The sequence below is a fragment of the Haemaphysalis longicornis genome, unplaced genomic scaffold (genome assembly GCF_048455015.1).
Source record: "Haemaphysalis longicornis isolate Haplotype H1 unplaced genomic scaffold, Haemaphysalis longicornis Haplotype H1 scaffold_7, whole genome shotgun sequence".
In the NCBI taxonomy this organism is placed as follows: domain Eukaryota; kingdom Metazoa; phylum Arthropoda; class Arachnida; order Ixodida; family Ixodidae; genus Haemaphysalis; species Haemaphysalis longicornis.
The window spans coordinates 23886878-23899732 of NW_027526422.1; the positions used below are offsets into that span (position 1 = coordinate 23886878).

General features: G+C 50.6%; 1 protein-coding gene across 1 annotated transcript; it reads right to left on the reverse strand.

Annotated features, from left to right (window-relative positions):
* Window positions 1-10689: 10689 nt before the first annotated feature.
* Window positions 10690-11983, reverse strand: LOC144146197 (uncharacterized). The gene has a single exon (XM_077678162.1). It carries the CDS (start codon window positions 11866-11868, stop codon window positions 10690-10692), a length of 1179 nt encoding a protein of 392 aa, XP_077534288.1. The 5' UTR covers window positions 11869-11983.
* Between the last annotated feature and the right edge of the window lie 872 nt (window positions 11984-12855).

Sequence of the window (12855 nt, forward strand, 5' to 3'; positions counted from 1 at the left end):
CCGCTCCAAACTTGCTTTGTGTTTCCGCACCCTTGCGGTTAAGCACCCTCAGCATCCGATAAGACCGCGACACGCTCCGAATATACGAAGGCTTACATTTTTAGGAGAAATTCTCCGGTTTTCTGCGCCGAAAGTTTTCATACCTTGAATTCTTTACCTTTTTGTTGTTGCCCTTTCCCTCATCACATTAATCTATCTACGGGACATCATGTCTTTTTTTTTTTTTTTTACTTAATAATGAGGTGCAAGGAAAGGCGCATTCCTACACACTGGTTAAAAAAGTTGGACTCGCAAATTTTAAAAACTACCGACAAAATATTGTCTTTGCCTTCCAAATGCGATGTACTGCGAGTGGCGCGATGAACGAGTGTTTCTGTTTTTGCTTGTGTCTTTCGACTCGTATAGATTTAGGAAGGGGAAAAGGCAGCAAATGAATTATGGTTGTGGTCATTTTTTTATTTCCAGCCGGTCCAGACGGGAATCCAAAGCCAAGACGACAGAAGGCAACGATTACCTTGAGCGCCTCTATATCGCCAACAGGAACGTCCCGCTCGGGCTCAGTTTCATATCAATGACAGGTGAGTTCGGTCTTCGGAGAGACTGTTTTTCTGAAATTCAGGCACATTCTGGGAATTTACCGCGTTCATCGCGAGCTCTTTCTGACTGGCTCCTTGCTTTCTCACGTACCCCCACCCTCCCTCAACCTGTCGCGTTTTACACCCGAATTCAAGAGATAAGATAATTAATCTTGCAGACGGTACCAAGGCACCGCGGTTTCGAAATTATGATTAGCACGATGCTACCAACGCTTGCTCCCCTTGCACTGTTAGCAGCTGCACTAATTCTGAGCGTGCAGCTACTAATACTGCGACTTCTTCTACAGCGGCGGATCCAAATGCAGAAGAATACGCCGCTGGGCAAGTTCGCAGTCAGCTGTGGAACACTGTAAAACGAACGCAACTGCAACAGTTAGTAGACTACCACTGTCACCACCCCCGCTAGAGTAAGGGCTAATAATGTGCTCTCCCTTAAGCGCTATACATAAACGAGACGTTCTAGTTAACCTATGCGGGTGAACAGCCATGGCTGATGTTGGTTCGTCGAAGGAGACAAAACTTTACGCCCTTGTTCCCAAAATACATGAAAGATGTGATATCAGGCTATGGAGTAAGTGATATGATGCTGGTGATGACTTCGATAATAGCGCTAAGACGGGACAAAGAGAAGGCGAGACGAGACAGCGCTCGAGATGAGACGAGACGAGACTGGACGAGACAGCGCTCAGTCTCGTCTCGCCTTCTCTTTGTTCTCTCTTAGCGTTGTTATCGAACTTTAGGTATGTACCAAGAAGCCCGCATTAACACCTGGTGATGACGATGCGTTGTGACGTACATACGTCCCATGTGGAAATCAGCAAAAAAACAGTGAATATCGAAAAAAAACTAGAAAACGAACATAAAAGATGCGCCCCATTATATCATTGCGGAAAAATCAGTTCACTCCCTCGTATGAATAGTATTTGGACCCCCTATGTCTTCGGGCGAGTGGGACGCCTGGATGTGTGCACAGCTGTTTGGAAGTGTACTTTATGCAGGTCATGCGAAAAAAAGCCCCTACAACCAAAGCAGGCAACCCGGAATTCTTGCTGGAATAATATAGAGAGAACTACGAACGTATACACGACCACACCGCTGCCCCGCAACACGAGTAAACTTAATGCATGCACACACTAACACGAGCAGACTGGCATCCCTACAGCGCACATCGGCAGTCCTCTTTCCTTGCTTGTCTCGCTGGGGGTGATAATGCTATTCCGTGCAAATGTTGTTCTGGTAACTAATCTCTAGCTTGGCGGCGCCTCAATAGGCGAGAACATCTAGGAACGTTTCAAACGTTTCCCTGCTACCCGGTACAAATCTCGCCTTTTTTGTCCTGTGAACCCTTCTGTCGTGTAAACAGTTATGCAATTAAATAATACCATTGGAAACGTGCCTTAACAGACTACCGTAAATTATGTGTCCTTTGAGACTTCTGCCTCTGTTCCCGATGGTCAGTCCGAAGGAAGTCCGTTTTCGAAGCCCTTTTCTCTCTGCCGCAGCTACCTGGGTGGGGGGCGGCTACCTCAACGGCGCTGCGGAAGCTGTCTTCAAATCTGGTATGCTGTGGTGCCACGCCCCCATCGGCTACGCAATCAGCCTAATACTAGGTAAGTAGGGCCAAGCTGCATGGGCTTAGCAGTGGTGGGAGTACTTTTGTTTCGCTCCTATCACTTTGAATCATCGTGCTAACATCGATTTTTTACAGGCAGTGTTGAGCCACTGGAACATGTATTTCCGGAAACATCAGATCGCCATCTTGTGGCAAAATAAATTTATCACAGTCTCGTAGGGGAGGCGCAGCAGTTACCTTGTTACGACGATTTCAACGCACATTGCGTTACCAGCTACTTCGTGAGGCTATGAAATTGGCTTGGCCGACTTGAAAGTACCCTGTCCTTAAACTTGCCTCTTTTCTCTGGATTAATCCTAGGCCGACGCAGATATATCCGCTCGTGCGTCGGTTGTAAAGGCTGCAGGTTTGGATACCGATCACACTTCCGTGGTCTTCCCATTTCAATTATCGCAAAACTGGCCCAAGCTAAACAGATGATGAACAACACTCATAAAGCCCCTTTGACCATGTACTCTGAAATGGAGGTCAGTCTTATACAGACTACCACATGTCCTCATCAGGTCAGTTTTTTGTTCAGCCGCCAGTTTCTCGGTCACCAGCAATTTCGCCTTCATAACTGATCGACGGCCCTGCACGGGTCGTCGATAGAGTAAAAACGCAGAATACGGGAGCGCAGAACTGAATTTCAAATATCGCATGCAATTTCAGAACAGTAATGGTAAATGACCGTCAAATTGCTCCTTTCAGAAAATTGCAACGCCTTCTCCTAAAGCATCCTAACGGAAAAATTATGCGTTACTGTCAAAGAAATTAGCCAACTATAATTCGGATTTGTTTCAAGCCATTTCATGATGCTACCACGTACAAACACATATCTTATTTTCAGCTCGCGGGGTGAATTTTGGAGACACCATTTGTCAGAAATAATTAAGAACCTTATTGACACGTCAACGTGTCTCATGAAATGCCTTATGCCCCTGTTATTTTCCCACACATTGTGACTCGCAATGTCAATCAATCAATCAATCAATCAAGCTTTATTTGACATTCATGGTTACAAATCACGGGAGCTCTGACAAAAAGCAATTCAGACAGGCTTGACGTGGTCTATGTCCCCTTATTTGAGAGTACATCTTTCAGAAAGTAGGAACATTTTTGTAAGCTACGAAATAAAATTCAAGGTACATGACGGAAAATGTACAAAACGTTAAGCAGCACCATCCAACATCATCAGGTTTTTGTCCGTGACAATGCAATGACAATCCCAGTCACACAATCAGAGTCACGCAAGGAAAATACGCCTTGTATTCGAAACAAAACAACTAAATGGGGCACTCGAAGCAATCCCGGAATATACATTTAAAACAACCAACGAGTCCCTTTCAGGAACAAGATATGGAAGCGCGACCACAACTCAGACACGCCCACTCCGTTCCCCTTCCCCTGATCAGTGAGAGATACTGCTGTGCCACTGCCTGCCTCAAGATCAACTTCTGCTCACCGAAATGGCCGGTAAAGCCAAGACGGCACGTGTCGACATGAAAGGAGGCGCCGGCACACATAAACAGTCAATAAGGACGCTTCGTCTCCACCTCTTGCAAATGTGAGACCGCAGGAGAGTTCCTTTTACCATTAGGGTTTTCGGGAGCAGCTCTAACGTCGCTATTGACACAGTTTGCGCTAGTTTACATCCTCCATTTTAAATTTGCAGGCGGCAGGTTTTTCGCTGGCAAGATGCGCATCACCGACGCGCTGACCATGCTGGACCCGTTCCAGCACCATTACGGGCGCTGGATTGCAGTCATGCTGTGCCTGCCCGCGTTGTGTGGGGAGATGTTCTGGACCGCCTCCATACTGTCAGCACTCGGTAAGAATATGCTCGTCGCAATACTTCGCGCCAAATAACTTACTCCCATGTCACACCGCGGGGTGAGCACATGATCTGGCGAGAACAGGAAAAAACACAGGAATCGAGGGTAGAGCTAAAGCGTGGAGGGGCGCCTAGGTGGTGTTTCAGGATAATGTCTATTCCGTCGCAGGCACGTTTCTTTCAGTATTCACCACTCAAAGAGTGCTTGATTTATTGACAGGACATCTTCTTTAAAAGCGGTTGCTATCGGGAACACCATCTCCCCCTCTTGGTAACTGTAAACACTTCAGTGATGGTAAACACTTCAGATGACAGGAAGTGGGTCAACGTAGCCGAGAATGCGCCTGGGTTTGCTTGCCACGTTATTACAGCGCGCTTTCTGGCAACCCACTTTTCGCGAGAGCCTGTCGGCAACCACGTTATCATCAGATACCGGAACTTTTGGCAAAATGCCTATTCTTTCCTTGAGCCATATCAAGTCTATTTAACATATAAGCATGAACTAAGGGAAGCGGAGTGTCTTAAGCAATAGTTTATTGTGCCTAAGTGCCTATTTTGACTATATGGTCTTCTGAGTGCCCCATTTCAATGTATGGGCCTATATAGGTTTTTAGCGCGTAAAAATGCTTTTTTTGTGTTGTGCGTTTCTTTTGGGTTTTTTGAGTCGATGTTCTGCAAGAACTGTTCTCGCTTCACAAGCCCGCAACTGACTTTTGTCGCACGCCGTTTGCGAGAAAAACCCCAGGGTGGTGCCAAACACGCCAAAAAACGCAAACCATGCACGAGCCGCCGCCTCCTGGACCTCGCCACATAGCCCGAGCGGCCAGACGTCCGCACGCAGCGACACAGCAACCAACCCTACCGACGCCTCCCCCGTTTACACGAGCTGTTTTGTTCTATGTCCTCCTGGCGCGCTGTGACCAGGGACCAACGGCGAAAACTTTCGCCGATGTGCCCTATCCATTGCTGACGGGAAAAAATAAAAATACCGGGTTAATTCCACTAACGTGAAAGCGGGGGCGGGGCGAAGCATGCAGCGTATAAGTGTATGCAAAGCTTGTAAGTCTCTCTCTTGCCACCAGGAGCGCGCTGATTGGGCGCCGTAGAAGCGCCGGTGGGAGGAGCACTTACCGATTGGGCTTCTTCAACCAGATCCCATTATTACCACGAAGGTGTTTTATGCCGGGGTCCATCAAGATCTCACGACGTCATATCCGTCACGGAAATAACATCGCCAGAAAAAAACTCCCACCTCCCCTCGCGGGAACCCCTGTGTAGATGCGACGCATAGGCGGAGCGGCGAAGGGACCGCGTTTTATAGCGCAGAGGACTGCGTAAGCCGGTCCCAGTGGATGACGACGTTGGCGTACTTGTAAAGCTGCGTGGACTCTAGGTGTTTGCGCCAAGCGTGGATGTTGCTTCGACGGAGAACGGCACACCGGTTATATGCGCAGCGCGCCCGAAGGAGAGGAAACCGCGGAAGAGAGAGTACTGCACATGCGCCGGCCCCAGCGCGTCTGCCGCGGCTATGACGCAACGTGCCGCGGCTATGACGCAACACAATCCAACACAATCCACTTTAATCCAATCCAATCCAAATCCAATCCAATCCAATCCAAGCCAAGCCAATCCAATCCAATCCAATCCAATCAAATCAAATCGAATCCAATCCAATGCCCCTCGCGAGAGAGTGTTCGCTATCGGAGAGGAGAGGGGGTGAGCGGCGGAGAGCGCAGCTGGCGCGGCGAGGAGAATGGGGGAGGGGTGGACAACGCCGACGACAACGACAACGACGCCGGAGGGACAAGGCGAGTGAATCAGATGCTCTGCATCTAAAACTTCGATTGACGTGGCTACGCCGGCATCCGATCCACGAACTCTTTTCGCCGCAACGTTAGGTACGAAACGTGCTCCTGACTACGCTATGAAGAGACGAGTAGGGGGGCGCGCGTGTTCGGAGGACGCGCGTCCCCTATGCGCGTCCCCTACGTGTACGGGGGACGCGCAGCGTAAGCTGCGGAGAAGCCGACTTGCGGATGTCGCGCTCGTGACCCGGTCCGCTGCTCCTTTCGCTGCAGCGGACCGTGTTTTCACCAAACGATTCGCCGACAACTCGTTTAGTTTCATTCGCACGGATGGTTTGCGGGCGCCTGTGCTTTCAGTCGGATTTACGCAATGCTCCGTCGCGTGCAATCCAGTGTGTGACGCTTATGCGTATGACGGTGCCATACCGACGAAATATAAATAGCGACGAGCAAGTTCACATCGATACACAATAAACATTTAACTGCTCCTGTGAAGGCACAATTCAGTTTAGTGTTTTAGCGGTTCCTATGGAACAGGGAACAACCACATTTTTTACCCCTTAAATACTCGTCAAAGGGTGGAAAACTACTGCAAAACACTCGACGGTGGTACTAACAGCTTTTCAGTCGGCAAAAGCGTCGCAGCTCGCTTAAATTATTTACACCATGCTACACTTCAACGTGACTTGGAACATTCGTGTGCTTATTCCATGCTCTTAGCATAAAGCATTTCTGCGGGGGAGAGTTCACGCGCCCCTCTAATTAAAAATGCTGAGCTCATTTTGAAAGTCCGGGACAGATCCGCCACTATCCTCGAAGGACAGCTTGCGTATGGGGTCATTCCGGTCTTACGTTCGGCCATTCTGTCTGACATAAAATTTGTGGATTCCCTGTGCTAAAAGAACTGCCGGGGGTTCGGAGCAGATATTCCGATACTTTGATATTCCGGATGTAATGAGGTCATAGAACATCTCTAAATACAAGCACGCTCCCCCAGCTTCAGTGGAGGTTGACTGTTGTTTTTTCGCGCACAATTATCGACTGAAATGAGGCGCAACTTTCCTGCATTTCACGTCAATATTGTTACGAGGAAGGCGCAAGGGATACTGGTGTATTCGCAGGTATTTACACAAAATCAGTCCCAGTAGAAATAGTCACCAGTCCGGCAAGATGGCTGCAATACGAGCGAGAGACAAATCCTCGTCTTCCTCCTCGTTCCCTGTCAGCGATAGGCACATAGCCCCATGGTCTCTCAGGCGGCAGCCATGAGGTTTCACCACATCATCCTCGGAACACAACCCCCGGGACGAAAAGCACCGTCCCGGTGCTAGGTAGCAGGTAGAGGTGTGGGCGCGTGGTAGGGCTTGAGTCGTGTCACATGGACGATATCTGATGGACGGCCACTTGGTGAACCCGTTGGAAGTACTGGCGAAATCTCGTAGGTCACATCTGTTACCTGGCGCAAAACACGGTACGGACCGTTGTAGCACCACAGAAGTTTCTGGGACAGGCCCAAACGACGACTCGGTGACCACAACAAAACGAGTGTTCCAGGGGAATAGCTAACACTCCTGTGGCTGCGATCATACCGAATCTTTTGTGACGTTTGAGACGCTGAGAGTTTTGCACGAGCCACTTCGCGTGCGAGATGTGCCCGTGTGATTGCTTCGTTTGCGTATTCCGTAGCAACCGGGCAGGGAGGAAGCAATGTGTCCATCGGTAATGTCGGCTCACGTCCGTAAAGAAGATAAAAGGGTGAAAATCCAGTCGTGTCATGCCGGGAAGAGTTGTAGGCAAATGTTACATACGGTAACGCATTGTCCCAGTCTCGATGGTCAGCTGACACGTACATCGAAAGCATGTCCGTGAGTGTTCGGTTAAGGCGTTCCGTAAGACCATTTGTTTGAGGATGGTAGGCGGTCGAAATCTTGTGGGCGGTAGAACAGGAACGAAGAATGTCGCTGACAACTCGGGACAGAAAGTACCGACCTCGGTCGGTAAGAAGCTGTCGAGGAGCGCCATGCTGGAGAATGACGTCACGGAGTAGAAAATCTGCAACGTCAGTCGCACAGCTTGTCGGAAGGGCACGGGTAATGGCAAAACGCGTGGTGTAGTCCGTTGCAACCGCAACCCATTTGTTGCCCGAGGTAGATTCAGGAAAGGGACCTAGTAAGTCCACGCCAACCCGATGGAACGGTTCATTGGGGACGTCTATCGGTTGTAGCAGCCCGGCTGGCGGCACAGGCGGGGTCTTGCGCCGTTGACAGGAGTCACATGCTTGGACGTAGCGGCGCACTGACTTGTACAGGCCAGGCCAGTAGAAGCGCCGGCGTGTGCGGTCATAGGTGCGAGTTAAACCAAGGTGACCAGCTGTGGGAACGTCATGGAGCTGCTGTAGTACCGACAACTGCATGTGCTCGGGAACAGCAAGGAGCAAGGCGGGACCATCAGAGCGAAAGTTCCGGCGGTACAGCACGCCATCCTGGAGTAAGAAGGCGTGAAGCGACGGGTCGGCATTTGCAGACTCAATCTGTTCAATTATGCGTCGCAATGAAGGGTCGCGGCGTTGCTCCTGCCCTATGTGCAGGAAATCAGATAAGGCCATGACACACGCGTCAGAATCAAATGTGCACGTATCAGGTGGGTCGACGGGGAGGCGGGAGAGACAGTCGGCATCTTGGTGTAGACGGCCAGACTTGTACGCGACGGAGAAGGTGTATTCTTGAAGGCTTAAAGCCCAGCGGCCCAGACGTCCTGTCGGATCCTTCAACGAGGAAAGCCAGCATAGTGCGTGGTGGTCCGTTACAACAGAGAAAGGTCGGCCGTAGAGGTAGGCGCGAAATTTGGCAACTGCCCATACCAAGGCGAGACACTCGCGCTCTGTGATCGAGTAATTTTGCTCGGATGATGACAGGAGACGACTCGCATATGCAATAACACGCTCGCGACCATGTTGTTTTTGTGCTAGAACGGCACCTATGCCGTGGCCACTGGCATCTGTCCGGACCTCCGTTTCTGCGGTTGGGTCGAAGTGCCCCAATATAGGGGATGCTGTAAGCAGAGAAACCAAGGTTGAGAATGCTTCCGCTTGATCGGGGCCCCAAGAAAAAGTCGCGTTTTTTCGGAGAAGCTCGGTGAGGGGACGGGCGATAGTGGCGAAGTCCGCTATAAAGCGGCGAAAGTATGAGCACAGGCCGACAAAGCTGCGCACATCTTTGGTTGACTGCGGCTTAGGAAAGTGCTGGACGGCGCGAATTTTCTCAGGATCAGGTCTGACTCCATTGGCGTCAACAAGGTGGCCAAGAATGGTTATTTCGCGGTGCGCAAAGCGACATTTCTTCGAGTTTAACTGAAGACCCGCCCGTCGGAACACGTCAAGTACGTCGGCAAGTCGATGAAGGTGAGTGTCGAAATCGGGGGAAAATACGACGACATCATCTAGGTAACAGAGGCATGTGGACCACTTTAAGCCATGTAATAGAGAGTCCATCATGCGTTCGAATGTGGCGGGCGCATTGCAGAGGCCGAACGGCATGACTTTGAATTGATAGAGGCCATCTGGTGTTACAAAGGCTGTCTTCTCTCGGTCAAGGTCGTCAATCGCAATCTGCCAGTATCCAGATCGGAGGTCGATGGAGGAGAAGTATTTGGCACCATGGAGACAATCAAGGGCATCATCTATACGAGGCAGAGGGTACACGTCTTTCTTGGTAATCTTGTTTAAGTGGCGGTAATCGACACAAAAACGCCAGCTGCCATCTTTCTTCTTTACTAAGACGACGGGGGAAGCCCAAGGACTCGAAGAAGGCTCTACTATATCTCTGCTGAGCATGGTGTCCACTTCCTCCTGGATGATTTTACGCTCGGTGTGGGATACGCGGTAAGGCCTTCGGTGAATAGGGCTGGCATCGCCGGTGTTGATGCGATGCTTCACAGCGGTTGCCTTGCCGAGTGGACGGTTGTCAAGGTCAAAAATGTCTCGGTAAGAGTATAGAAGATTGAGGAGCACATCGGCGTGTGCGGGTGGTAGGTCGGTGGAAATCATCGCAGCGTAATGGTGGTCGGGTTTTGGAGTTCGTGATTCATCGTTGGAATGATCAAGGTTATCATCGACGGTCAGGGCGGCAACGTGGTAGTCTTCGAGAAGGGAAATCGTTGCGAGAGACATGCCCTCCGGTAGGAGCTGCGCAGAGGGGCCGAAGTTGATGAACGGTAGTTCAACGTGGTTGTCAGTTATAGTGACCAGGGTGTGAGGCAGCGCCACATTCCGCGTGAGGAGCACCTCAACAATGGGCGAAACCTCGTATACGCCGTCTGCAACAGGAGGGCTCGGCGTCAATGGGACATAAGCGGCAGTATACGGTAATAACCGGGTGTGGTCTGCGGATACGAACCGTGCCTTCTGCTGAATTTCGTCAATCGCGGCGTCGGAACACGGTAGCTCAAGATGGAGTAGGCCTTCGGAACAGTCAATTAGGGCAGAGTGGGCGGAAAGGAAATCAAGACCGAGTATAAGGTCATATGGGCATTGGTCCAACACTGTGAAAAGAACAACAGTTTGTTGGTCAGCGATGTTGACACGGGCAGCACATACTCCGGCAACCAAAGGCGTACCTCCGTCAGCGACACGCACAGCACAAGAAGGGGCAGGGGTCAGTACTTTACGAAGACGACGACGAAGGGCAGCACTCATAATAGAAATTTGCGCACCAGTGTCAATGAGGGCCTTGACGGGCATACCGTCTACCTGTACTTCCAGTAAGCTATGTTGAGCCGGTATCGTAAGAAGAGGATTTCGGTCAGGGGTCGAAAATGCAGCGTCACCTCCGGGAGCTGCATTTCTCAGTTTTCCGAGGAGGTGCGTCCGCCCGGAACCGGTGACTGGAAACGGCGAGGCTGCGGCGAGCGGGACTGGCGGCGCTGCGGAGATGGAGAACGGCTGAATCGGGGAGCGTGGACGGAAGTTTCGGCATACGGCGACGAATCGGGATTCATGAAGCGGCGAGGTCTGGCGTCGACGGGAGAAGAATCAACAGGGCGCGACGAAAACCAGCGGGACCGGCAGTAACGGGCCACATGACCGACCCGACGGCAGTTAAAGCAAATGGGCCTATCATCTGCTGTGCGCCATTCAGCGAGGTTTCTTGTCCGAGAGCGAGGAAAGCCAAAATCAGCCCGCGGTTCGGAGAAGGCGGAGTTGGGGCGGACATTGCGGCAATTCGCGGCGCAGGTAGTAGGAATGCCCATGGTCGCAATTTCTTGGCGCACGACGGCCTGAATGAGGGGCAGCATATGCATGCCGCTATCAGGCGCTTGGTTGGAAAGTGCCGGGGCCATTGCCTCCAGCTCCCGACGTACGACCTGAGTTATACTTGCAGTTCGGGTAGGAGTAACCTCAGCTGCCGAAGCAGGGCGTGGGGTAAGGTCCTCACACGACGAAGTCGCGGCAGTGTTGGGGAGGCGGGCGTACTGCGGTGCGATGCGGCGACTTTTTGCCTGCTCGAAGCGACGGCACTCTTTAATTATTGCGTCGACACTCGTGCAGTCCTTGCAGACAAGCAGGTGGAAAGCGTCGTCGGCGATGCCCTTCAACACATTCGCTACTTTGTCGTCTTCAGACATCTGGTTGTCGACCTTTTGACACAGTGCGAGAACGTCCTGAATGTACGCCACATACGATTCAGTAGACGTTTGCGCACGGGAGGCCAACTTGTTTTTGGCAGCAAGGCGGTTAGCTTCGGGCTGGCCGAAAATGGCGCGGAGCTTCTGCTTGAAGTCGTCCCAGCTTGTTACCGTGGCCTCATTGGTGTCGAACCAAGTCTCTGCTGCGCCCCTCAAAGAATAGGAGACGTTCGCCAGCATCAAAGTGTCGTCCCAGCGGTTGTGAGAACTAACTCGCTCATACCGTCGGAGCCAGTCTTCAACGTCGAGGCCATCTGTTCCATTGAACGTACCGGGTTCTCTTGGATGGGAAACGATGACGACCGGTGCCGTGCCAACCGGCGCTTGAGTCGATGACATGGTCTGTAGACCGATGTGGCGACCGCTACGCAGCTCCGTGTCGGGTGAATTTGACTGATAGGGATCAGACCGCAACCTCCACCATAAGATGTTACGAGGAAGGCGCAAGGGATACTGGTGTATTCGCAGGTATTTACACAAAATCAGTCCCAGTAGAAATAGTCACCAGTCCGGCAAGATGGCTGCAATACGAGCGAGAGACAAATCCTCGTCTTCCTCCTCGTTCCCTGTCAGCGATAGGCACATAGCCCCATGGTCTCTCAGGCGGCAGCCATGAGGTTTCACCACATCATCCTCGGAACAATATGCTCAAACAGCAGCTCTCATGCGGCTTATTTTGACGAAGTAAACTTACTTTCCCACCGCACAATACTTGCCCGTTATTTTCACTGCAAATCAAAACTTCTTCGTAAAATACGCAGCTGAAGTTAGTACAAATTGAGCATATTTGTTCCTAAACGACGTTATTTTGTGCCTATATTTGCCTGATGGCAGTTTTCAGTGTCGATTACAGGCGCCCAAAACCTAGATTTTTTCGTGCCTAAACTTCCGGTATCTATCATAAAGATCGTGAACCATGAACCTTTGTTCACTACAACCTCGCCAGCTTTAATTTAGATAACCAAAAAATTGAAAAAGATGCCTGGGGGGTTGCGAATTTATTCATGGTGTAAAGGCGCCTGCCGAGATTGATAATTGCTCTTGTTAGACAAAACAAGGCACTCTAAATGATCGAAGGTATTTCATTGGAATACTTTGTTTTGTAAAGCTTCACTTTAGCTTCTAAGGGAAAAACACGTGTGTTGATTTACATCTCTAACTACGATTACCAGTGTTGTTTAACGGCGCGGTATTCGGTCCTCTGTTCAACGTATTGGTAGGCCGTACAAAAGAGACATCTCATGTATGAAGAAATATTTTTGTAAAATTCTAAATTTAACTAAAAATTCGATTATCCGCCGCGTAGCTTGTATTAGAGCTGGATTG